Genomic DNA, 24,654 nt, shown 5'->3' with positions numbered 1-24,654 from the left:
CACACAGCCAGAGCGGCGGGACCGGGAGGAGATGGGAGCGGGCATGGCACCAGGACCCTGCGGATAGGTGAGTATATGACATTTTTTTTTTCTACTGTTCACTTTGGTTTTTGCCGCTGCCTCCACCTCCCGCCCAGACATGGCGCCGCACGGAGCTGACATGCACCGGACGGGAGGTGGAGGCAGCGGTGACTGTACCGGGAGGATTCACGCTTCTTTGTTTACCAACAGAAGGAATCCTCTTCCTGTACACGTCACTGTAGTGCCCACCCCTTGCGTGTATAGCTGCGTTTTTAGTCATAGAAACGCGGCTATATGCGTTATTCATTGCGTTTTTAACATCTCATTGAATTCAATGAGTGAAAAACGCAGTGGAAAACGCAGAAATAATTGACATGCTGCGTTTTTGTGGTCACCACAAAAACGCAGCTAAAAAAAAAACGCTGTGTGAGGACAGCACTTCTGAAAACCCATTGACATTGCTGGGGAAGCAATGTCACTGCGTTTTCAGCACAAAAACGCGGTAAAAAACGCCGCTAAAAACGCGGCAAAAACGCCTAGTGCGCACATAGCCTTAATCTGCAATACAGGACAAATGACAGGGATTATGCAAAGTAATTTTCCTCCTAAACCCCCATCTATATCATCACTGATGATGCTTTGTCTTAGGGAGGGAGCAGTAACTACAGTCTATGCCCCCGATTAGGTTTTGTTTTAGTACCCCAGCATGCACTGGGATTCTCAAATGAGTTAAAAAAAAAAATAAAAATAAATAAAATAAATAATGCAGAAACAATTGACAAATTGTTTGGTGCATTTTCTTTTTCTTGCACATAAATCTGTGCACAGCACTTCAGGATTCCCATAGACTGCTGGGATGTGTTTTTCCCAGCAGTATTGACTAAAATCTGTGAGAGGGAAAAAAACAAAACAAAAATACCAAAAAAAAAAAAAAAAAAAAACCCACGCAGCGTATGCACACAGCCTAAAACTGTTTGATTGCTGTATTATAAATTGCACTGGTATAAATATTAAAAACTTTCCTTTAAAGGGCTATTGCCCAAAATAAAAACTTGACATATCAAAAACACTCCAAACAAAAACACACACACACACACACACACACACACACACACACTCTAATATTTATAGTAATAATTTATAGGACCTAATAATAATAATAAATAATAATAAAATACAAAACCCAACAACACACAAACTAAATTACAAATACCGTGCGTTATATTCATCTATCTCAAAATGGGCAGAAGAAGAAAAAAAAAAACAAAAAACAAAGAAGGGAATTTTGTTTACTTACCGTAAATTCCTTTTCTTCTAGCTCCAATTGGGAGACCCAGACAATTGGGTGTATAGGCTATGCCTCCGGAGGCCACACAAAGTATTACACTAAAAGTGTAAAGCCCCTCTCCTTCTGCCTATACACCCCCCGTGCTCACGGGCTCCTCAGTTTTGGTGCAAAAGCAAGAAGGAGGAAAAAGAATTATAATTGGTTTAAAGTAAATTCAATCCGAAGGAATATCGGAGAACTGAAACCATTCAACATGAACAACATGTGTATACAAAAAACAGGGGCGGGTGCTGGGTCTCCCAATTGGAGCTAGAAGAAAAGGAATTTACGGTAAGTAAACAAAATTCCCTTCTTTGTCGCTCCATTGGGAGACCCAGACAATTGGGACGTCCAAAAGCAGTCCCTGGGTGGGTAAATAATACCTCATAATAGAGCCGCAACCGGCTCCGTCCTACAGGTGGGCAACCGCCGCCTGAAGGACTCGCCTACCTAGGCTGGCATCTGCCGAAGCATAGGTATGCACCTGATAGTGTTTCGTGAAAGTATGCAGGCTCGACCAGGTAGCCGCCTGACACACCTGCTGAGCCGTCGCCCGGTGCCGCAATGCCCAGGACGCACCCACGGCCCTAGTAGAATGGGCCTTTAGCCCTGAGGGAACCGGAAGCCCGGAGGAACGATAAGCCTCGAGAATTGGTTCCTTGATCCACCGAGCCAGGGTTGATTTGGAAGCTTGTTTCCTTTAACGCTGGCCAGCGACAAGGACAAAGAGTGCATCCGAGCGGCGCAGGGGCGCCGTACGAGAAATGTAGAATCTGAGTGCTCTCACCAGATCTAACAGGTGCAAATCCTTTTCACATTGGTGAACTGGATGAGGACAAAAAGAGGGTAAGGAGATATCCTGATTGAGATGAAAGGGGGATACCACCTTAGGGAGAAAGTCCGGAACCAAACGCAGAACCACCTTGTCCTGGTGAAACACCAGGAAGGGGGCTTTGCATGACAGCGCTGCTAGCTCAGACACTCTCCAAAGCGAAGTGACTGCTACTAGGAAAACCACCTTCTGCGAAAGGCGTGAGAGAGAGATATCCCTCATTGGCTCGAACGGTGGTTTCTGAAGAACCATCAGCACCCTGTTCAGATCCCAGGGTTCTAACGGACGCTTGTAAGGAGGGACGAAGTGACAAACCCCCTGCAGGAACGTGCGTACCTGTGGAAGTCTGGCTAGGCGCTTCTGAAAAAAGACAGAGAGCGCAGAGACTTGTCCCTTAAGGGAGCCTAGTGACAAACCCTTTTCTAATCCGGATTGAAGGAAGGACAGAAAAGTGGGCAAGGTAAACGGCCAGGGAGAAACACCCTGAGCAGAGCACCACGACAGGAATATTTTCCACGTCCTGTGGTAGATCTTGGCGGACGTTGGTTTCCTAGCCTGTCTCATGGTGGCAATGACGTCTTGAGATAATCCTGAAGACGCTAGGATCCAGGACTCAATGGCCACACAGTCAGGTTCAGGGCCGCAGAATTCAAATGGAAAAACGGCCCTTGAGACAGCAAGTCTGGTCGGTCTGGCAGTGCCCACGGTTGGCCGACCGTGAGATGCCACAGATCCGGGTACCACGACCTCCTCGGCCAGTCTGGAGCGACGAGGATGGTGCGGCGGCAGTCGGCCCTGATCTTGCGTAACTCTGGGCAACAGTGCCAGCGGAGGAAACACATAAGGGAGTTGAAACTGCGACCAATCCTGAACTAAGGCGTCTGCCGCCAGAGCTCTGTGATCTTGAGACCGTGCCATGAACGTCGGGACCTTGTTGTTGTGCCGAGACGCCATTAGGTCGACGTCCGGCATGCCCCAGCGGCAACAGATCTCCTGAAACACGTCCGGGTGAAGGGACCATTCCCCTGCGTCCATGCCCTGGCGACTGAGAAAGTCTGCTTCCCAGTTTTCTACGCCCGGGATGTGAACTGCGGATATGGTGGAGGCTGTGGCTTCCACCCACAGCAGAATCCGCCGAACTTCCAGGAAGGCTTGCCGACTGCGTGTCCCGCCTTGGTGGTTGATGTATGCCACCGCTGTGGAGTTGTCCGACTGAATTCGGATCTGTTTGCCTTCCAGCCACGGCTGGAACGCCTTTAGGGCAAGATACACTGCCCTCATCTCCAGAACATTGATCTGAAGGGAGGACTCTGTCTGAGTCCAAGTCCCCTGAGCCCTGTGGTGGAGAAAGACCGCTCCCCACCCTGACAGGCTCGCGTCCGTCGTGACCACAGCCCAGGATGGGGGTAGGAAGGATTTCCCCTTCGACAGAGAAGTGGGGAGAAGCCACCACTGAAGGGAAGCTTTGGCTGCCCGAGAAAGGGAGACGTTCCTGTCGAGGGACGTCGACTTCCTGTCCCATTTGCGGAGAATGTTCCATTGAAGTGGGCGCAGATGAAACTGCGCAAAAGGAACTGCCTCCATTGCTGCTACCATCTTCCCTAGGAAGTGCATGAGGCGCCGCAAGGGGTGTGACTGACCATGAAGGAGAGATTGCACCCCTGTCTGTAGTGAACGCTGTTTGTTCAGCGGAAGCTTCACTATCGCTGAGAGAGTATGAAACTCCATGCCAAGATATGTCAGTGATTGGGCCGGTGTCAGATTTGACTTTGGAAAATTGATGATCCACCCGAATCTCTGGAGAGTTTCCAGAGCAATGTTCAGGCTGTGTTGGCATGGCCCTTGAGAGGGTGCCTTGACAAGTAGATCGTCTAAGTAAGGGATCACCGAGTGTCCCTGCGAGTGTAGGATTGCCACCACTGTTGCCATGACCTTGGTGAAGACCCGTGGGGCTGTTGCCAGGCCAAAAGGTAGTGCCACGAACTGAAGGTGTTCGTCCCCTATGGCGAAGCGCAGGAAGCGCTGATGCTCTGGTGCAATCGGTACGTGGAGATAAGCATCTTTGATGTCTATTGATGCCAGGAAATCTCCTTGGGACATTGAGGCGATGACGGAGCGGAGCGATTCCATCCGAAACCGCCTGGTTTTCACATGCTTGTTGAGCAGCTTTAGGTCCAGAACGGGACGGAAGGATCCGTCCTTTTTTGGCACCACGAACAAGTTGGAGTAAATACCGTGACCCCGTTGCTGAAGAGGAACCGGGATCACCACTCCTTCCGCCTTCAGGGTGCCCACCGCCTGCATAAGAGCCTCGGCTCTGTCGGGGGGTGGAGATGTTCTGAAGAAACGAGTCGGGGGACGAGAGCTGAACTCTATCCTGTAACCGTGAGACAGAATGTCTCTCACCCAACGGTCTTTTACTTGTGGCAGCCAGGTGTCGCAAAAGCGGGAAAGCCTGCCACCGACCGAGGATGCGGTTTGGGGAGGCCGAAAGTCATGAGGAGGCCGCTTTGGGAGCGGTTCCTCCGGCGGTCTTTAGGACGTGACTTAGACCGCCATGCATCGGAGTTCCTCTGATCTTTCTGAGGCCTTTTGGACGAGGAAAATTGAGATCTGCCCGCGGTCCGAAAGGACCGAAACCTCAATTGTACTTTCCGTGGTTGAGGTCTGTTTGGTTTGGACTGGGGTAAGGATGAATCCTTTCCCTTGGATTGTTTAATGATTTCATCCAATCACTCACCAAACAAGCGGTCGCCAGAAAATGGCAAACCGGTTAAGAACTTTTTGGAAGCAGAGTCTGCCTTCCATTCACGTAGCCACATGGCCCTGCGGAGTACCACCGAGTTGGCGGATGCCACCGCCGTACGGCTCGCAGAGTCCAGGATAGCATTAATGGCGTAGGACGCAAACGCCGACGCCTGATTGGTTAAGGACATCACTTGCGGGCCAGATGTACGTGTTACTGCATGAATCTGCGCCTGACAAGCTGAGATAGCTTGGAGTGCCCATGCGGCAGCGAATGCTGGGGCAAAAGACGCGCCTATAGCTTCATAGATGGATTTCAACCATAGTTCCATCTGTCTGTCAGTGGCATCTTTGAGTGAAGCCCCATCTTCCACTGCAACTATGGATCTAGCCGCCAGTCTGGAGATTGGAGGATCCACCTTAGGACACTGCGCCCAGCCCTTGACAACCTCGGGGGTGGGGGGGTGGGGGGGGGGGAAAGGGATAACGTGTGTCCTTAAGGCGCTTGGAAAAACGCTTGTCTGGACAGTCTCGGTTTTTCTGGATTGCCTCTCTGAAGTCAGAGTGATCCAGAAACATATTTAATGTACGCTTTGGAAACCTGAAACGGAATTTCTTTTGAGAAGCAGACTCCTCAATTGGAGGAGCTGGGGGAGAAATATCCAACACCTGATTGATGGTCGCTATAAGGTCATTCACTACTGCGTCACCTTCAGGTGTGTCTAGGTTGAGAGCGGCTTCAGGATCAGAATCCTGAGCTGATACCTCCGCTTCATCCTCCAGAGAGTCACCCTGCTGGGACCCTGAACAGTGTGATGAAGTGGAAGGAATTTCCCAGCGACCCCGCTTGGGCGGCCTGGGACTGCGGTCCGTGTCAGAGACCTCACCCTGGGACCTATGGGTTACCCCCGGGGCACTTTGCTGTTCCAATTGAGGGGGATGAATCATCGGTCTGGACTGCAATGCTTCCAGTATTTTAGCAGACCATTTATCCATAGTCTCAGACAGTTTGTCAGCAAAGGCTGCAAACTCCGTCCCTGTCACCTGGACAGTGGTAGCAGGTGGATCCACCTGGGCCACCTGTAGCAGAGGCTCCGGCTGAGTAAGTGCCACAGGGGCAGAGCATTGCACACAATGAGGGTCAGTGGAACCTGCCGGTAGTACAGCTGTACATGAGGTACAGGTTGCAAAGTACGCCTGTGCTTTGGCACCCTTGCTTTTTGCAGACGACATGTTGTCTCCTCTGAGAACAACCAGGAGGGTATATAGCCAAAAATCAACAGAGCGACCGTACAGTGCAATGTATAGCCTATAAGCATATATATATATATATATATATATATATATATATATATATATATATATATATATATATATATATATATATATATATATATATATATATATATATATATATATATATATATATATATATATATATATATATATATATATATATATATATATATATATATATATATATATATATATATATATATATACATATATATACACTTCGGTACTCAGTGGGGCCAGCACCACAGGTGCTGCTTACCGACCGCTCAGAGCGGTTGTGTGGTCACCAGATTCCCTGCCTGGGTCTCCCTGTGTTGTCTCTCCTCTCCAGCGTCTGAATCGCTGACAGGAATGGCTGCCGGCGTTCTGTGGGGAGGAGGAGACCGTGGGCGTGCCCAAGAAAAGTGCGGGAATCCAGTGCCCCACTGTACTGAGTGAGGAGGGCGGAGGATACTAAGGTATGCTCCAGCCCTCCGCTGACGAACCGTGCAGCGTCCCGCCCCTCCCCTGACTGGCAGGCCTGTGGGCGGGAATAAACGACACTAGGCCGCAGAAGCCGGGGGCTAAAGTTATAAGCGCGGCCGCGCGGTAGTCCCCCGGCGCACGAACACCTCCAGCAGTGCTGGAAAGTGTCTGGCACAAGCGCTCCATGTCCGGCGCACTAACACACCCAGCAGCGCTGGAAAGTGCCTGGCACAAGCGCTCCATGTCCGGCGCACTAACACACCCAGCAGAGCTGGAAAGTGTCTGGCCCAAGCGCTCCATGCCCGGCGCACTAACACACCCAGCAGTGCTGTAATGTGTATGGCACCAGCGCTCCATGCGCGGTCCCCACGGGGACACAGAGTACCTCATAGTAGGAGGGCCTTGTCCCTGACGATACCCAGCTCCTATCCTGCAGATTCCCAGGGGCTGCGGAGGGAGCACGGTCCCAGTGCCTAGAGACCGATCTGGATCCCACTTCACCCAGAGCCCATTAAGGGATGGGGAAGGAAAACAGCATGTGGCTCCTGCCTGTGTACCCGCAATGGGTACCTCAACCTTAACAACACCGCCGACAAAGTGGGGTGAGAAGGGAGCATGCTGGGGGCCCTGTTATGGGCCCTCTTTTCTTCCATCCGACCTAGTCAGCAGCTGCTGCTGACCAAGCTGTGGAGCTATGCGTGGATGTCTGCCTCCTTCGCACAAAGCATAAAAACTGAGGAGCCCGTGAGCACGGGGGGTGTATAGGCTGAAGGGGAGGGGCTTTACACTTTTAGTGTAATACTTTGTGTGGCCTCCGGAGGCATAGCTATACACCCAATTGTCTGGGTCTCCCAATGGAGCGACAAAGAAAAAAAAAAAAAAAAAAAAAAAACAAAACCACACACATTCCTCTATGGTCACATGAGCCAACCCTAAAAAGAAGAAAAAACCTAACCAAAAACCCCATATAAAACACTGTCAACTAATGCGCATGCCCATGTAATATAGATCGGCATCACTACACTGACCAGTAGCGGATACACATTTTTGAGTTCATCTTGTGTGATATTAACAGACATCTATAGTATGTAAAAGGCTCGTCTGGACAGATCGCCAGAAGGTAAGCCTAATTATATCAGATCAATACCTGTGCTTTGGAGGAAAAGGGTGGGTGGACTTATTTTTAACGGACCTTTTCTTTTGATCTGTGTCGGCCTGTTGATCATCTGCAAATTCAGCAGCTTCTGGGGTGGGCAGCGAGTGGTCGATAGCAGTGAAATCCTTTCCGGCCTTCCAGAGTTTATATCTCTCAGGTTGGAACTTGTGCACAAAGACGTCCATGGAGATTTTCACCATGTCCTTCCTGCAGGAGCACTGCAAACAATGTACAAAGAAGGGAATTTTGTTACTTACCGTAAATTCCTTTTCTTCTAGCTCTTATTGGGAGACCCAGACGATTGGGGTATAGCTACTGCCCTCCGGAGGCCACACAAAGCACTACACTAAAAAGTGCAAGGCCCCTCCCCCTCTGGCTATACCCCCCCCGTGGTATCACGGGTTCTCCAGTTTTAGTGCCAAAGCAAGAAGGAGGAAGCCAATAACTGGTTTAAACAAATTAACTCCGAATAACGTCGGAGAACTGAAAAACCGTTCAACATGAACAACATGTGTACCCGCAAACAACAAAAAAATCCCGAAGGACAACAGGGCGGGTGCTGGGTCTCCCAATAAGAGCTAGAAGAAAAGGAATTTACGGTAAGTAACAAAATTCCCTTCTTCAGCGCTCTATTGGGAGACCCAGACGATTGGGACGTCCAAAAGCTGTCCCTGGGTGGGTAAAGAGATACCTCATGTTAGAGCTGCAAAACAGCCCTCCCCTACGGGGGTGTCACTGCCGCCTGCAGGACTCTTCTACCTAAGCTGGCATCCGCCGAAGCATAGGTATGCACCTGATAATGCTTGGTGAAAGTGTGCAGACTCGACCAGGTAGCTGCCTGGCACACTTGTTGAGCCGAAGCCTGGTGTCGTAATGCCCAGGACGCACCCACGGCTCTGGTTGAGTGGGCTTTTAGCCCTGAAGGAACCGGAAGCCCCGCAGAACGGTAGGCCTCTAGAATTGGTTCTTTGATCCATCGAGCCAGGGTGGCTTTAGAAGCCTGCAACCCCTTGCGCGGACCAGCGACAAGGACAAAAAGTGCATCGGAACGGCGCATGGGCGCCGTGCGGGAAATGTAGATTCTGAGTGCTCTCACCAGATCTAGCAAACGCAAGTCCTTTTCATACCGGTGAACCGGATGAGGACAAAGAAGGGAATTTTGTTTACTTACCGTAAATTCCTTTTCTTCTAGCTCCAATTGGGAGACCCAGACAATTGGGTGTATAGCTATTGCCTCTGGAGGCCACACAAAGTATTACACTTAAAAGTGTAAGGCCCCTCCCCTTCTGGCTATACACCCCCAGTGGGATCACTGGCTCACCAGTTTTAGTGCCAAAGCAAGAAGGAGGAAAGCCAATAACTGGTTTAAAGACCAATTCAATCCGAGGAAACATCGGAGAACTGAACCATACCACATGAACAACATGTGTACCCGAAAAAACAGAAAAACCCCGAGAAAACAGGGCGGGTGCTGGGTCTCCCAATTGGAGCTAGAAGAAAAGGAATTTACGGTAAGTAAACAAAATTCCCTTCTTCTTTGTCGCTCCATTGGGAGACCCAGACAATTGGGATGTCCAAAAGCAATCCCTGGGTGGGTAAAAGAATACCTCATGATAGGGCCGTCAAACGGCCCTCTCCTACAGGTGGCCAACCGCCGCCTGAATGACTTATCTACCTAGGCTGGCGTCTGCCGAAGCGTAGGTATGCATCTGATAATGCTTGGTAAAAGTAAGTAGACTCGACCAGGTGGGTGCCTGACACACCTGCTGAGCCGTAGCCTGGTGCCGTAATGCCCAGGATGCACCCACGGCTCTGGTAGAATGGGCCTTCGGCCTTGAGAGAACCAGAAGCCCAGTAGAACTGTAGGTTTCAAGAATTGGTTCCTCGAGCCCCCGAGCAAGGGTGGATCTGGAAGCTTGCGACTGTTTACGCCGACCAGCGACAAGGACAAAGAGTGCATCCGGGTGGCGCAGGAGCGCCATGCGGGAAGTAGAACCTGAGTGCTCTCACCAGAACCAACAGATGCAAATCTTTCTGAAATTGATGGACTGGACGAGGACACAAAGAAGGTGAGGTGATATCCTGATTGATATGAAAATGGGATACCACCTTAGGGAGAAATTCCGGAACCGGACGCAGAACTACCCTGTCCTGGTGAAGGACCAGGAAGGGAGTTTGTATGAGAGCGTTGCTAGCTCGGAAACTCTCCTAAGAGACGAGACCGTTACTAGAAGGCCACTTCCCGTGAAAAAACGGGAAGGGAGACATCCTTCAAAGGCTCGAAAGGCGGCATCTGGAGAGCAATTAGAACCTTGTTCAGATCTCAGGGCTCTAACGGCCGCTTGTACGGAGTGCTGAGAAGACAAACTCCCCGTAGGAACGTGCGTACCTGAGGAAGTCGTCGTTTCTGAAAAAATACAGATAGCGCTGAGACTTGTCCCTAAAGGGAACTGAGCGACAACCCATTTTCCTACCTAGATTGCAGGAAGGAAGGAAACATAGACGATGCAACCGGCCAGGGAGAAACACCCTGCGCCGAGCACCGAGATAAGAACATCTTCCACGTCCTGTGGTCAATCTTGGCGGACGTTGGTATGCTAGCCTGTCTCATGGTGGCAACCACGTCCTGAGGTAATCCTGACGACACTAGGTTCCAGGACTCAATGCCACACCATCCGGTTGAGGGCCGTAGAATTCAAATGGAAGAATGGCCCTTGAGACAGCCAGTCTGATTGGTCTGGTAGTGCCCCCGGTTAGCCTACCGTGAGGCACCACAGAACCGAGTACCACAACATCCTCGGCCAATTTGTAGCGACGAGGATGGCGCGGCCGCAGTCGGTCTTGATCTAGCGCAGTACTCTGGGCAACAATGCCAGAGGTGGCACCTAAGGTAGCTGGAACTGCGACCAATGCTGAACTAAGGCGTTTGCCGCCAGAGCTCGATGATTGTGAAACCGTGCCATGAAGCTGGCACATTGTTGTTGTGCCGTGACGCCATTAGATCGACGTCCGGCCTCTGTCAGCGGCGCCAGATCTCCTGAAACCCGTCCGGGTGAGGAGACCATACTCTTTCGGCCACACCTCAGCGACTTAGGAAGTCAGCTTCCTAGTTTCCACACTTGGGATGTGAATTGTGGATATGGTGGATGCCGCGTCTTCCACCCACATCAGAACCTGCCGGACTTCCTGGAAGGCTTGCCGGTTGCGCGTTCTTCCTTGGTGGTTGATGTATGCCACCGCTGTGGAGCTGTCCGACTGAAGTCGGATATGCTTGCTTTCCAGCCGCTGTTGGAAGGATTGTAGGGCAAGATACACTGCTCTGTGTTCCAGAACATTGATCTGAAGAGTGGACTCTTGCTGAGTCCACGTACCCTGAGCGCTGTAGTGGAGAAAAACTGCTCCCCACCCTGATAGACTCGCGTCTGTCGTAACTATCGCCCAGGACGGGGATAGGAAGGACCTTCTTTTTGACCAAGAGGTGAGAAGAAGCCACTACCGTAGAGATTCCTTGGCCGCCTGAGAAAGAACGACGACTCTGTTGAGGGACGTCGACTCCTCGTCCCATTGGCGGAGAATGTCCCATTGTAGTGGACGCAGTAAAACTGCGCGAAAGGAACTGCCTCCATTGCTACCATCTTACGTAGGAAGTGCATGAGGCGTCTCAATGTGTGCGACTGGTTCTTAAAGAAGAGCTTGCAGCCCGTAGTGAATGCTGTTTGTCTAGCGGCAGCTTCACTATCGCTGAGAGAGTAAGAAACTCTATGCCTAGATATGTTATCGATAGGGTCGGGGTCGGATCTGACTTTAAAAAGTTGATGATCCACCCAAAACTCTAGAGAGTCTCCAGCGCAACGTTCGGGCAGTGTTGGCATGTTTCCTAAGAGAGTGCCTTGACAAGTAGATCGTCTAAATACGGGACCACAGAGTGACCCTGAGAGTGCAGGACTGTGACTACTGCTGCCCCGACCTTGGCGAAGACCAGTTGGACTGTCGCTAGCCGGAAGGTAGAGCTACGAACAGAGGGTGTTCGTCTCCTATAACGAAGCGTAGAAACGCTAGTGCTCTGGATCAATCGGCACGTGTGGATAAGCATCCTTGATGCCTAATGATGCTAGGAAATATCCTTGGGACCTTGAGGCGATGACATGGCGGAGGGATTCCATCCGGAACCGCCTGGTGTCCACGAGCTTGCTGAGCATTTTTAGATCCAGAACGGGACGGAACGGCCCGTTGTTATAGGTACCGCAAAGAATTTGGGGTAAAAACCGTGACCTTGTTCCTGAAGAGGAACGGGGGTCATCACTCTTTCTGCCTATAGAGTGCACCCTGTTTGCAGAAGAGCAGCGGCCCGGCCGGGAGGTGGAGAAATTCTGAAGAATCGAGTTGGAGGACGAGAAGTGAGCTCTATCCTGTACCCGTGAGACAGAATGTCTCACACTCAATGGTCATTGACCTATGGCAGCTAAATATCGCCAAGGCGGGAGAGCCTGCTACCGACCGAGGCCGCAAGTCATGAGGAAGCCGCCTTGGAAGCGGGTTTTCAGACTGTCGCTTTTTTGGGCGAGACTGAGCCCGCTAAGAATCTTAGCTCCTCTGATCCTTTTGAGTCCACATTGGACGAGGAAAAATGGGACCTGCCCGAGCCTCGAAAAGGCCGAAAACCCCGACTGCCTCTTGCTCTGTTGGGGTTTGTTGTGTCCGGGCTGAGGAAAGGATGAATCCTTACCCCTGGACTGTTTGATGGTTACATCCAACGCTCACCAAACAGTCGGTCAGCAGAAAAAGGCAACTGGTTAGGCAACCTTTTTTGGAAGCAGAATCTGCCTTCCATTCACTTAACGAGCAGACCAGGCTCTGCTTAAAAACACGGAGTAGCGGAGGCTACCGCCGCACGGTTCGCAGAGTCCAGGACAACCTGAATCGCGTAAGAAACAAATGCAGACATTTGAGAGGTTAAGGATGCCACCTGCGGCACAGATGTACGTGTAACCGTGTCAATCTGTGTAAGACAAGCTGAAATAGCTTGGAGTGCCCCAAGGGAGAGAATGCCGGAGCCAACGGTGCGCCGACAGCCTCATAGATGGCTTTCGACCAGAGATCCATCTGTCTGTCAGTGGCATCTTTGAGTTTGCAGTTCCATCTCCCACTGCAACTATGGATCTAGCTACAAGCCTGGAGATTGGAGGATGCCGCTCGGGACATTGGGTCCAGTCCTTGACCAAGTCAGGGGACAGGGATAACGTGTATCCTAAGTCGTTTGGAGAAGCGCATATCTGGATAAGCGTGGTGTTCCTGGACTGCCTCTTTGAAGGCAGAGTGGTCCAGAAAAATACGTGAAGCTGACTCCTCCACTGGAGGAGCTGTGAGAAATAACCCACATTCTATAGATGGACGCTATAAGATTATTTACTATGGCGTCACAATCAGGTGTATCCAGATTGAGAGCGGTCTCAGGATCAGAATCCTGAGCCGCTACTTCCGCCTCATTACACAGCGAGTCCTTCTGTTAGGACCCTGATGAAACCGAGGCCGCTCATAGCGAGCCCACTTAGGCTGTCTGGGACTGACGTCCGTGCAGAGCCGTGACTCTGGGATGCGTGTGACATTCCCGGAGCTGTTAGTTATTCACACTGAGGGGGGCCATGGATCAATGATTCAACAGTGCCCATATTGTGAGAGACATGTCCGGACTGCTAGGCTTCTAGTATCATAGCCATAGTCTCAGAAAAACTGTCAGTAAATACTGCAGACACCGTCCTCATCCCCTGGCCATTAGTGCATACAATGGGAGTCTATGTACCTGCCGGCCGTATAGCCGTACATGCTGTACCAGCTGTATAGAAAAACATGTGGTTCTGCACCTTTGTTTTACACAGAGAATATGCTGATAACTCCTCCGCATAATCCAGGAGGGTATATACAACGTGCGACCAAACAGTGCAATGTATATAGTACAAGCATATCTATAAGTGCACTTCTGCACTAGTGGGGTTAGCACCACAGGTGCTGCTTAACGCCTGTTACAGCGATTGTGTGACTATCAGAATGCCAGGGTCTTCCACACTTGTCTCTGTATCGTACAGAAACTGACACTAATGGCTGCCGGTGTCCTTGTAGAGAAGGAAGCCGTGGGCGTGCCTGAGAAAGTGCGGGAATCCGGACTCACAGTGCACACAGTGAGAGGGGTGGAGTATGCAAAACATACTCCAGCTCTCAGCTCTGCTCTATGCAGCGTCACGCCCCTACCCTGACTGTCAGGGCTGTGGGCGGTAACGAAGGGAGCTAGGCCCAGAAGCCGGGGACTCGAGTTATCAGCGCGGCCGCCGTAAAAGCGCGGGCCGCGCTGAAGTCCCCGGCGCACCACAAGTGCCAGCCGCGCCGCTGCCAGCGGCCGGCGCGACCGATTCCTGGAAGTGGCCAGCGTCCCGCCCCTCTCCTGACTGGCAGGTCTGGGGGCGGGAACGAACGGAAGCAGGCCGCAAAAGCCGGGGACTCTAGTTATCAGCGCGGCCGCCGTAAAAGCGCAGGCCGCGCTGAAGTCCCCGGCGCACTACAAGTGCCAGCCGCGCCGCAGTCCCAGCGGCCGGCGCGACCAATTCCCATAAGTGAGCCTGCTTCAGCAAAGCTGAATGAGGCCATGGCACAGGCGCCGCAGCGCTGATGTCCCCCGGCGCACTACAACACCCAGCATGCTGCGGTGTGAGCGCCAAATGCACGGGGACACAGAGTACCTTGAGGAAGCAGGGCCATGTCCCTGATGTACTCCGCTCCATCCAGCATCTTCTCCAGGGGCTGTAGATGGAGCACGGTCTCAGTGCCTGGAGACCGGTAAATCCCACTTCACCCAGAGCCCTGTAAAAAGGGATGGGGAAGGAATCAGCATGTGGGCTCCTGCCGCCGTACCCGCAATGGGTACCTCAACCTTACAAACACCTCCGACATACAGTGGGGTGAGAAGGGAGCATGCTGGGGACACTATATGTGTCCTCTTTTCTTCCATCCGACATAGTCAGCAGCTGCTGCTGACTAAAAAGTGGAGCTATGCGTGGATGTGTTGCCTCCTTCGCACAAAGCACAAAACTGGTGAGCCAGTGATCCCACTGGGGGTGTATAGCCAGAAGGGGAGGGGCCTTACACTTTTAAGTGTAATACTTTGTGTGGCCTCCAGAGGCAATAGCTATACACCCAATTGTCTGGGTCTCCCAATGGAGCGACAAAGAAAGGAAGGCAAGGATATATCCTGATTAAGATGAAACGAGGATACGACCTTAGGGAGAAACTCCGGAATGGGGCGCAGCACTACCTTGTCCTGGTGGAACACCAGGAAGGGAGCCTTGGATGACAGAGCTGCCAGCTCCGACACTCGCCGAAGCGATGTGATCGCAACAAGAAACGCCACTTTCTGTGACAGGCGAGAAAAGGAAACTTCTTTCAGAGGCTCGAAAGGCGGCTTCTGGAGAGCAACTAGTACCCTGTTCAGATCCCATGGATCTAACGGCCGCCTGTACGGGGGCACAATATGACAGACCCCCTGCAGGAACGTGCGCACCTTAGGAAGACGTGCTAGACGCTTCTGAAAAAACACGGATAGTGCCGAGACTTGCCCTTTAAGGGAGCTGAGCGACAAGCCCTTTTCCAACCCCGATTGCAGGAAGGAAAGAAAGGTGGGCAATGCAAATGGCCAAGGGGATACTCTCTGTGCAGAGCACCAGGATAAGAAAATTTTCCACGTTCTGCGGTAGATCTTAGCAGACGTAGACTTCCTAGCTTGTCTCATTGTGGCTACGACTCCTTGAGATAATCCTGCGGACGCTAGGATCCAGGACTCAATGGCCACACAGTCAGGTTCAGGGCCGCAGAATTCTGATGGAAAAACGGCCCTTGGGACAGTAAGTCTGGTCGGTCTGGCAGTGACCACGGTCGACCGACCGTGAGATGCAACAGATCCGGATACCACGATCTCCTCGGCCAGTCTGGGGCGACGAGTATGACGCGGCTGCAATCGGATCTGATCTTGCGTAACACTCTGGGCAAGAGTGCCAGAGGCGGGAAGACGTATGGGAGCCGGAACTGCGACCAATCTTGAACTAATGCGTCTGCCGCCAGAGCTCTTTGATCGCGCGACCTCGCCATGAATGCCGGGACCTTGTTGTTGTGCCGGGACGCCATTAGGTCGACGTCCGGCACTCCCCATCGGCGACAGATTTCCTGAAACACGTCCGGGTGAAGGGACCACTCCCCTGCGTCCATGCCCTGGCGACTGAGGAAGTCTGCTTCCCAATTTTCTACGCCTGGGATGTGAACCGCGGATATGGTGGATGCTGTGTCCTCCACCCACATTAGAATGCGCCGGACTTCTTGGAATGCTTGCCGACTGCGCGTCCCTCCTTGGTGGTTGATGTATGCCACCGCTGTGGAGTTGTCCGACTGGATTCGGATCTGCTTTCCTTCCAGCCACTGTTGGAAGGCCAGTAGGGCAAGATACACTGCCCTGATTTCCAGAACATTGATCTGAAGGGTGGACTCCTGCGGAGTCCACGTCCCCTGGGCCCTGTGGTGGAGAAACACTGCTCCCCACCCTGACAGACTCGCATCTGTCGTGACCACTGCCCAGGATGGGGGCAGGAAGGATCTTCCCTGAGACAATGAGGTGGGAAGGAGCCACCATTGTAGAGAGTCCTTGGCCGTCTGGGAAAGAGAGACTTTCCTGTCCAGGGACGTTGACTTCCCGTCCCATTGGCGGAGAATGTCCCATTGAAGTGGGCGCAGATGAAACTGCGCAAAGGGAACTGCTTCCATGGCTGCCACCATCTTCCCGAGGAAGTGCATGAGGCGCCGTAAGGGGTGCGACTGGCCTTGAAGGAGGGATTGCACCCCTGTCTGTAGGGACCGCTGCTTGTTCAGCGGAAGCTTCACTCTCGCTGCTCGAGTATGAAACTCCATGCCAAGATACGTTAGCGACTGTGACGGTGACAGATTCGACTTTGGAAAGTTGATGATCCATCCGAACGTCTGTAGAGTCTCCAGCGTAGCATGTAGACTGAGTTGGCATGCCTCTTGAGAGGGTGCCTTGACAAGTAGATCGTCTAGGTAAGGGATCACCGAGTGTCCCTGAGAGTGCAAGACTGCTACCACCGCCGCCATGACCTTGGTGAAGACCCGGGGGGCTGTCGCCAGACCGAATGGCAGAGCTACGAACTGAAGATGGTCGTTTCCTATCACAAAACGTAGAAAACGTTGATGTTCTGTAGCAATTGGCACGTGGAGATAAGCATCTTTGATGTCTATTGAGGCAAGGAAGTCTCCTTGAGACATTGAGGCAACGACAGAGCGGAGGGTTTCCATCCGGAACCGTCTGGCGTGCACATGTTTGTTGAGCAGCTTTAGATCCAGAACAGGACGGAACGAGCCGTCCTTTTTTGGAACCACAAAGAGATTGGAGTAAAACCCTCGCCCTTGTTCCTGAGGCGGTACAGGAACCACTACTCCTTCCGCTCTTAGGGAGTCCACCGCCTGCAGCAGGGCATCTGCTCGGTCTGGATGTGGGGAGGTTCTGAAGAACCGAGCTGGAGGACGAGAACTGAACTCGATTCTGTACCCGCGAGACAAAATGTTTGTCACCCACCGGTCTTTGACCTGTGACGTCCAAATGTCGGAAAAGCGGGAGAGCCTGCCCCCAACCGGAGATGCGGAGGGGGGGGGCTGGAAGTCATGAGGTAGCCGCTTTGGAAGCGGTTCCTCCATTTGCTTTCTTGGGGCGTGCGTGAGCCCGCCAGGAATCTGAGACTCTTTGCGTCCTCTGAGTCCCTTTGGACGAGGAGAATTGTGTCTTGCCCGAACCTCGAAAGGACTGAAACCTCTGCTGCCATTTTTTCTGCTGAGGTTTGCTTGATCTGGGCTGGGGTAAAGAAGAGTCTTTACCCTTGGACTGTTTAATGATGTCAGCCAATGGCTCGCCAAACAGTCTATCTCTAGATAAAGGCAAGCTGGTTAAACATTTTTTGGAACCAGCATCTGCTTTCCAGTCCTTTAACCACAAGGCTCTGCGCAAAACTACCGAATTGGCGGACGCCATTGAGGTGCGGCTGGTAGATTCTAGGACCGCATTGATAGCGTAAGACGCAAACGCAGACATCTGCGAGGTAAGGGACGCCACTTGCGGCGCCGCTGGATGTATGATAGCATCCACTTTTGCTAAACCAGCTGAAATAGCTTGGAGCGCCCATACGGCTGCGAATGCTGGAGCAAACGACGCGCCGATAGCTTCATAGACAGATTTTAACCAAAGGTCCATCTGTCTGTCATTGGCATCCTTAAGTGAAGCGCCATCCTCCACTGCAACTATGGATCTAGCTGCAAGTTTGGAAATCGGGGGGTCTACTTTTGGACACACTGGGTCCAGCGCTTGACCACATCAGGGGGGAAAGGAAAAAGTGTATCCTTAGAACGTTTAGAGAAACGCCTTTCTGGATGAGCGTCGTGTTTCTGGATTGATTCTCTGAAGTCAGAGTGATCCAAGAAAGCACTCAATTTACGCTTGGGATAGAGGAAACGAAACTTCTCCTGCTCTGCTGCTGCCTCCTCTGCAGAAGGAGCTGGGGGAGAAATATCCAACAGTCTATTGATGGCTGAGATAAGATCGTTTACCATGGCGTCCCCATCCGGGGTATCCAGATTGAGAGGGGTTCCAGGATAAGACTCCTGATCACTCTCTTCAGACGCATCACAGGGCGACTGATTGCGCTGAGACCCTGAGCAGTGTGATGACGTTGAGGGTCTTTCCCAGCGAGCTCGCTTAGGGTGGCTGGGGCTATCATCTGAGTCATAATACTCAGCCTGGGAAGCCGGGGACCCCCTTGCAGTCTGGACTAATTCCAACTGAGGGGGATTAGAGGACAGAGACCTCGCCGTGTCCATAGACTGAGCCCCAGTCATGGATTGCAAAGTTTCAAGGATCTTTGCCATAGTCACAGACATTCCATCAGCAAAAACTGCAAAGTCTGTCCCTGACACCGGGGCAGGACTTACAAGCGTCTCAGCCTGGGTCACTACCTCTCCGGACTCCGGCTGGCGAAGCAGCACCGGATCTGAGCATTGCACACAATGGGGGTCTTTGGAACCTGCTGGTAGAGCAGCCCCACATGCAGCACACGCAGTGTACACAGCCCTAGCCTTGGCAGCCTTGCGTTTTGTGGATGACATGTTGCTGCTTCCTCAGAGCGATCTGGGGTATCCAGCCAGGAAGCGACCTTACAGTGCAAGAAATAACTAAATATATATATCTGGTGACACAGTACACCAATACACACTGAGGCACTAGAGGGGCCAGCTGAAAAGCCGCTTACCGCCCGCTTAAGAGCGGGTGTGTGATCTCCAAAAGCCCCCTAGTCCAGGTCTCCCAGAGCCTTGCGTCCTTCCTCCAGCCAGACTGCATGTAATGGCTGCCGGCGTCCTGGGAGAGGAGGGGGGGCGGGCCCTGGGCGTTCCTGACTAAGAGCGGGAAGCCTGCTTCCCTCTGTGCCTAGTGAGAGGGCTGGAGCATGTAAATCAGGCTCCAGCCCTCGTCGCTGCTGCGAAACAGCGTCTCTCCCCTACCCTGATTGACAGGGTGGGGGCGGGAACGAAGCGGAGCTAGGCCGCAAAAGCCGGGGACTGGATTTATAAACGCCGCCGCCGTAAAAGCGCGGTCGGCGTGTCCCCGGCGCACCACAAGTCACAGCAGCGCCGCCCGGTCCAGTGGGGGTCGGCGCTGCGTTCCCACAACACAAAGTCCCCCAGTAAACTGTAGGAACACTAACTCCAACGTTACGGTCCCCGGCGCACTACAACACCCAGCCAGCCCGGAGTGTGTCTGTGCCTGCCGGGGACACAGAGTACCTGTATGATGCAGGGCCATGTCCCTGATTGTACTCCTGCTCCGTATCCATCAGGTTCAACTGGGTCTGTGGATGGAGCCCGGCGTCAGAGCTTAGAGGCCGGCAGGATCCCACTTCCACAGAGCCCTACAAGGGGATGTGGAAGGAAAACAGCATGTGGGGCTCCAGCCCCTGTACCAGCAATAGGTACCTCAACCTTACAACACCATCCACGGGTGAGAAGGGAGCATGCTGGGGGCCCTATATGGGCCCTCTTTTCTTCCATCCGAAATAGTCAGCAGCTACTGCTGACTAAAATCTGTGGAGCTATGCGTGGATGTCTGACCTCCTTCGCACAAAGCTTGAAAACTGGAGAACCCGTGATACCACGGGGGGGTATAGCCAGAGGGGGAGGGGCATTGCACTTTTTAGTGTAGTGCTTTGTGTGGCCTCCGGAGGGCAGTAGCTATACCCCAATCGTCTGGGTCTCCCAATAGAGCGCTGAAGAAATCAGCATCCCCAGAACACTACAGACAGCAGCGCTGCGATTGTGCGGTCACAAAGAAGGGAATTTTGTTTACTTACCGTAAATTCCTTTTCTTCTAGCTCCAATTGGGAGACCCAGACAATTGGGTGTATAGCTACTGCCTCCGGAGGACACACAAAGTATTACACTTGAAAGTGTAAAGCCCCTCCCCTCTGCTATACACCCTCCCGTGCATCACGGGCTCCTCAGTTTTGGTGCAAAAGCAGGAAGGAGGAAACTTATAAATTGGTCTAAGGTAAATTCAATCCGAAGGATGTTCGGAGAACTGAAACCATGAACCAAAAGAACAATTCAACATGAACAACATGTGTACACAAAAGAACAGCCCGAAGGGAACAGGGGCGGGTGCTGGGTCTCCCAATTGGAGCTAGAAGAAAAGGAATTTACGGTAAGTAAACAAAATTCCCTTCTTTGTCGCTCCATTGGGAGACCCAGACAATTGGGACGTCCAAAAGCAGTCCCTGGGTGGGTAAAAGAATACCTCGGTAAAAGAGCCGTAAAACGGCTCCTTCCTACAGGTGGACAACCGCCGCCTGAAGGACTCGCCTACCTAAGCTGGCATCTGCCGAAGCGTAGGTATGCACTAGATAGTGCTTCGTGAAAGTGTGCAGACTCGACCAGGTAGTCGCCTGACACACCTGCTGAGCCGTAGCCTGGTGCAGCAATGCCCAGGACGCACCCCCGGCTCTGGCAGAATGGGCCTCCAGCCCTGAAGGGACCGGAAGCCCAGCAGAACGGTAGGCTTCAAGAATTGGTTCCTTGATCCACTGAGCCAAGTTGACTTGTAAGCCTGCGACCCTTTACGCTGGCCAGCGACAAGGACAAAGAGCGCATCCGAGCGGCGCCGTACGATAAATGTAGATTCTGAGTGCTCTCACCAGACCTAACAAGTGCAAATCCTTTTCACATCGGTGAACTGGATGAGGACAAAAAAGAAGGTAAGAAGATATCCTGATTGAGATGAAAAGAGGATACCACCTTCGGGAGAAATTCCGGAACCGGACGCAGAACCACCTTGTCCTGGTGAAACACCAGGAAGGGGGGCTTTGCATGACAGTGCTGCTATGTCAGACACTCTGCGGAGTGACGTGACTGCCACTAGGAAGACCACCTTCTGCGAAAAGCGTGAAAGAGAAATATCCCTCATTGGCTCGAAGGGTGGTTCCTGAAGAGCCGGTATCACCCTGTTCCGATCCCAGGGTTCTAGCCGACGCTTGGAAGGAGGGACTATGTGGCAAACCCCCTGCAGGAACGTGAGTGCCTGAGGAAGCCTGGCTAGACGCTTTTGAAAAAACACAGAAAGCGCCGAAATTTGTCCCTTAAGGGAATCGAGAGACCACCCCTTTTCCATTCCGGATTGAAGGAAGGACAGAAAAGTGGGCAAGGCGAATGGCCAGAGTAAAACCCTGATCAGAGCACCAGGATAAGAAGATCCTCCACGTCCTGTGGTAGATCTTGGCGGACGTTGGTTTCCTGGCCTGTCTCATAGTGGTAATGACCTCTTGAGATAACCCTGAAGACGCTAAGATCCAGGACTCAAAGGCTACGCAGTCAGGTTGAGGGCCGCAGAATTCAGATGGAAAAACGGCCCTTGAGATAGCAAGTCTGGCCGGCCTGGTAGTGTCCACGGTTGGCCTACCGTGAGATGCCACAGATCCGGGTACCACGACCTCCTCGGCCAGTCTGGAGTGACGAGGATGGCGCGGCGGCAGTCGGATCTGATCTTGCGTAACACTCTGGGCAGCATCGCCAGAGGAGGAATACGTAAGGCAGTGGAAACTGCGACCAATCTGGTCTTGAGAACGTGCCATGAATGCCGGGACCTTGTTGTTGTGCCGGGACGCCAATAGGTCGACGTTCGGCTTCACCCAGCGGCAACAAATCTCTTGAAACACGTCCGGGTGAAGAGACCATTCCCCTGCGTCCATGCCCGGCGACTGAGAGTCTGCTTCCCAGTTTTCTACGCCCGGGATGTGAACTGCGGAGATGGTGGAGGCTGTGGCTTCCACCCACAGCAGAATCCGCCGGACTTCCTGGAAGGCTTGCCGACTGCTTGTGCCGCCTTGGTGGTTGATGTATGCCACCGCCGTGGCGATGTCCAACTGAAATCGGATCTGCCTGCATTCCAGCCATGGCTGGAACGCTTTTAGGGCAAGATACACTGCCCTCATCTCCAGAACATTGATCGGGAGGGAGGACTCTGTTGAGTCCATGTACCCTGAGCCCTGTGGCGGGGGGAAGACTCCCTGACAGACTCGCATCAGCCGTGACCACCGCCCAGGATGGGGGCAGGAAGGATTTTTCCTTCGATAAGAAGTGAGAAGAAGCCACCGCTGAAGGGATGCCTTGGCTGCCCGAGAAGGAGCAACGTTCCTGTCGAGGGACGTCGATTTGCTGTCCCTTTTGCGGAGAAAGTCCCATTGAAGTGGGCGCAGATGAATCTGCGCAAACTGAGCTGCCTCCATTGCTGCCACCAACTTCTCTAGGAAGTGTATGAGGCGCCTCAAAGGGTGTGACTGGGCTCGAAGGCGCGATTGCACCCCTGTCTGTAGTGAACGCTGTATGTCCAGCGGAAGCTTCACTATCGCTGAGAGAGTATGAAACTCCATGCTGAGATATGTCAGTGATTGGGCCGGTGTCAATCTTGACTTTGGGAAATTGATGATCTACCCAAATCTCTGGAGAGTCTCTAGAGCAATGTTCGGGCTGTGTTGGCATGCCACCCGAGAGGGAGCCTTGACCAGCAGATAGTCTAAGTAAAGGATCACCGAGTGTCCCTGAGAGTGTAGGACCGCTACCACCGTTGTCATGACCTTGGTGAAGGCCCGTGGGGCTGTCGCCAGGCCGAGAGTTAGTGCCACGAACTGAAGGTGTTCGTCCCCTATGGCGAAGCGCAGGAAGCGCTGAAATCCTGGTACAATCGGCACGTGGAGATAAGCATCCCTGATGTCGATTGATGCTAGGAAGCCTCCTTGGGCCATCAAAGGCGATGGCAAAGCGGAGAGATTCCATCCGGAACCGTCAGGTTCTCTGTCCGTTGAGCAGTATGAAGTCCAGAACGGGGTGGAGTGATCCGTCCTATCTGGTGTTCACCGCCTGGAAATGCATCGGCTCGCTCGGGGGACGGAGATGCTCTGAAGCAACTAGTCGGAGGACAAGAACTGAGCTCTATCCTGTGACCGTAAGACAGAATGTCTCCTACATCGGTCTTGGACACGTGGGGACCACTCCCCTGACCTGGACCGTCATACAGAAAAGGTTCTCTGTGCACGGCGGAGGATGAAAATACCACCGCCTGAGACGTCAAGACGCAAAAATGCGGAGCAGACCGCATTAATCTGAGACAGAGCAGCAGAGATAGCCTGGAGTGCCCGCCCCTGCAAAGGCTGGGGCAACGGACGCGCCTATGGGTTCCTAGATGGATCTCATTAGGAGTTCTATCTGTCTGTCCGTGGCATTCTTGAGCGTGGACCCGTCAGCCACTGCTACTACTGATCTAGCCGCCAGTCAAGAGACTGGAGGGCACCTTATGACACTGAGCCCAAACCTTAACAACGTCAGAGGGGAAGGGACAACGTGTGTTATAAGGCGTTCAGTAAAACGCTTGTCCGGGAAGGTGTGCTTCTGTACAGTATCTGTGAAGCCTTTAGAGCCACGTCCGGACAGAGTCCTGGGTTGCGACCTCCGTCCCATCCTCTAGAGGGTCCTCAAGCTGAGACCCTTGAAGAAGTCGGGGAAGATTCCAAGCAAGGCTGCTTAGCCGGACTGGGACTGCGGTTCGTGCTGGAGTACCCCACGTCATAACTAGAGGCCACCCCAGGAACACGCTTCGTCGCAGACCGATAGAGGCCTGGGGCGATCCCGCAGTGCCCGGGGCCTGTGTAAGGGGCCGGTCTGGACTGCAAACTCCTAGTCTCTTAGCCGACCATTTGTCCATAGCCTGAGACATGGATAGTGAAAATGACTCAGAGTTTCTCAGCAAAAGCTGCAACTCTGTCCCTGCCGCCTGGACAGGTAACGCCGGCGGAGTTCAACCAGTGCCCCCGGCTCCGGCTGAGCGAGTGCCACATGGCCCGAGCAATGTGCACAGCAATCAATACATATGTACAGCCGAACTGTGAAACTGCATACAAACATATATATCCATATATATATTTCATCACTCTAGGGGGCCCAGCATCAAGAAGAAGCCCCCTGGCGTACCGACCCTGAAGCAGTATGTGCTGCTTAAAACATGGCTGTCGGCGTATACAGTGGAGGGGGGAGCCGTGGGCGTAATGGATGTGTGCCTCCTTCGCACAAAGCATAAAAACTGAGGAGCCCGTGATGCACGGGAGGGTGTATAGCAGAGGGGAGGGGCTTTACACTTTTAAGTGTAATACTTTGTGTGTCCTCCGGAGGCAGTAGCTA

At 52.6% G+C, this 24,654-nt stretch overlaps 1 protein-coding gene across 2 annotated transcripts in view; it reads right to left on the bottom strand.

Moving 5' to 3' along the window:
• KDM4A (lysine demethylase 4A) overlaps positions 1-24,654 on the bottom strand; it is a 74,951-nt gene that overhangs the window by 38,615 nt on the left and 11,682 nt on the right. For both annotated transcript variants that reach the window (XM_075320477.1, XM_075320478.1), the window contains exon 9: positions 7,879-8,060. In XM_075320477.1, coding sequence (XP_075176592.1) covers positions 7,879-8,060 — 182 coding nt within the window. The remainder of the gene's footprint in view (positions 1-7,878; positions 8,061-24,654) is intronic.

This window comes from Anomaloglossus baeobatrachus, chromosome 8 (genome assembly GCF_048569485.1).
Source record: "Anomaloglossus baeobatrachus isolate aAnoBae1 chromosome 8, aAnoBae1.hap1, whole genome shotgun sequence".
Taxonomy (NCBI): Eukaryota; Metazoa; Chordata; class Amphibia; order Anura; family Aromobatidae; genus Anomaloglossus; species Anomaloglossus baeobatrachus.
This window is presented reverse-complemented; position numbering and strand designations above follow the sequence as displayed.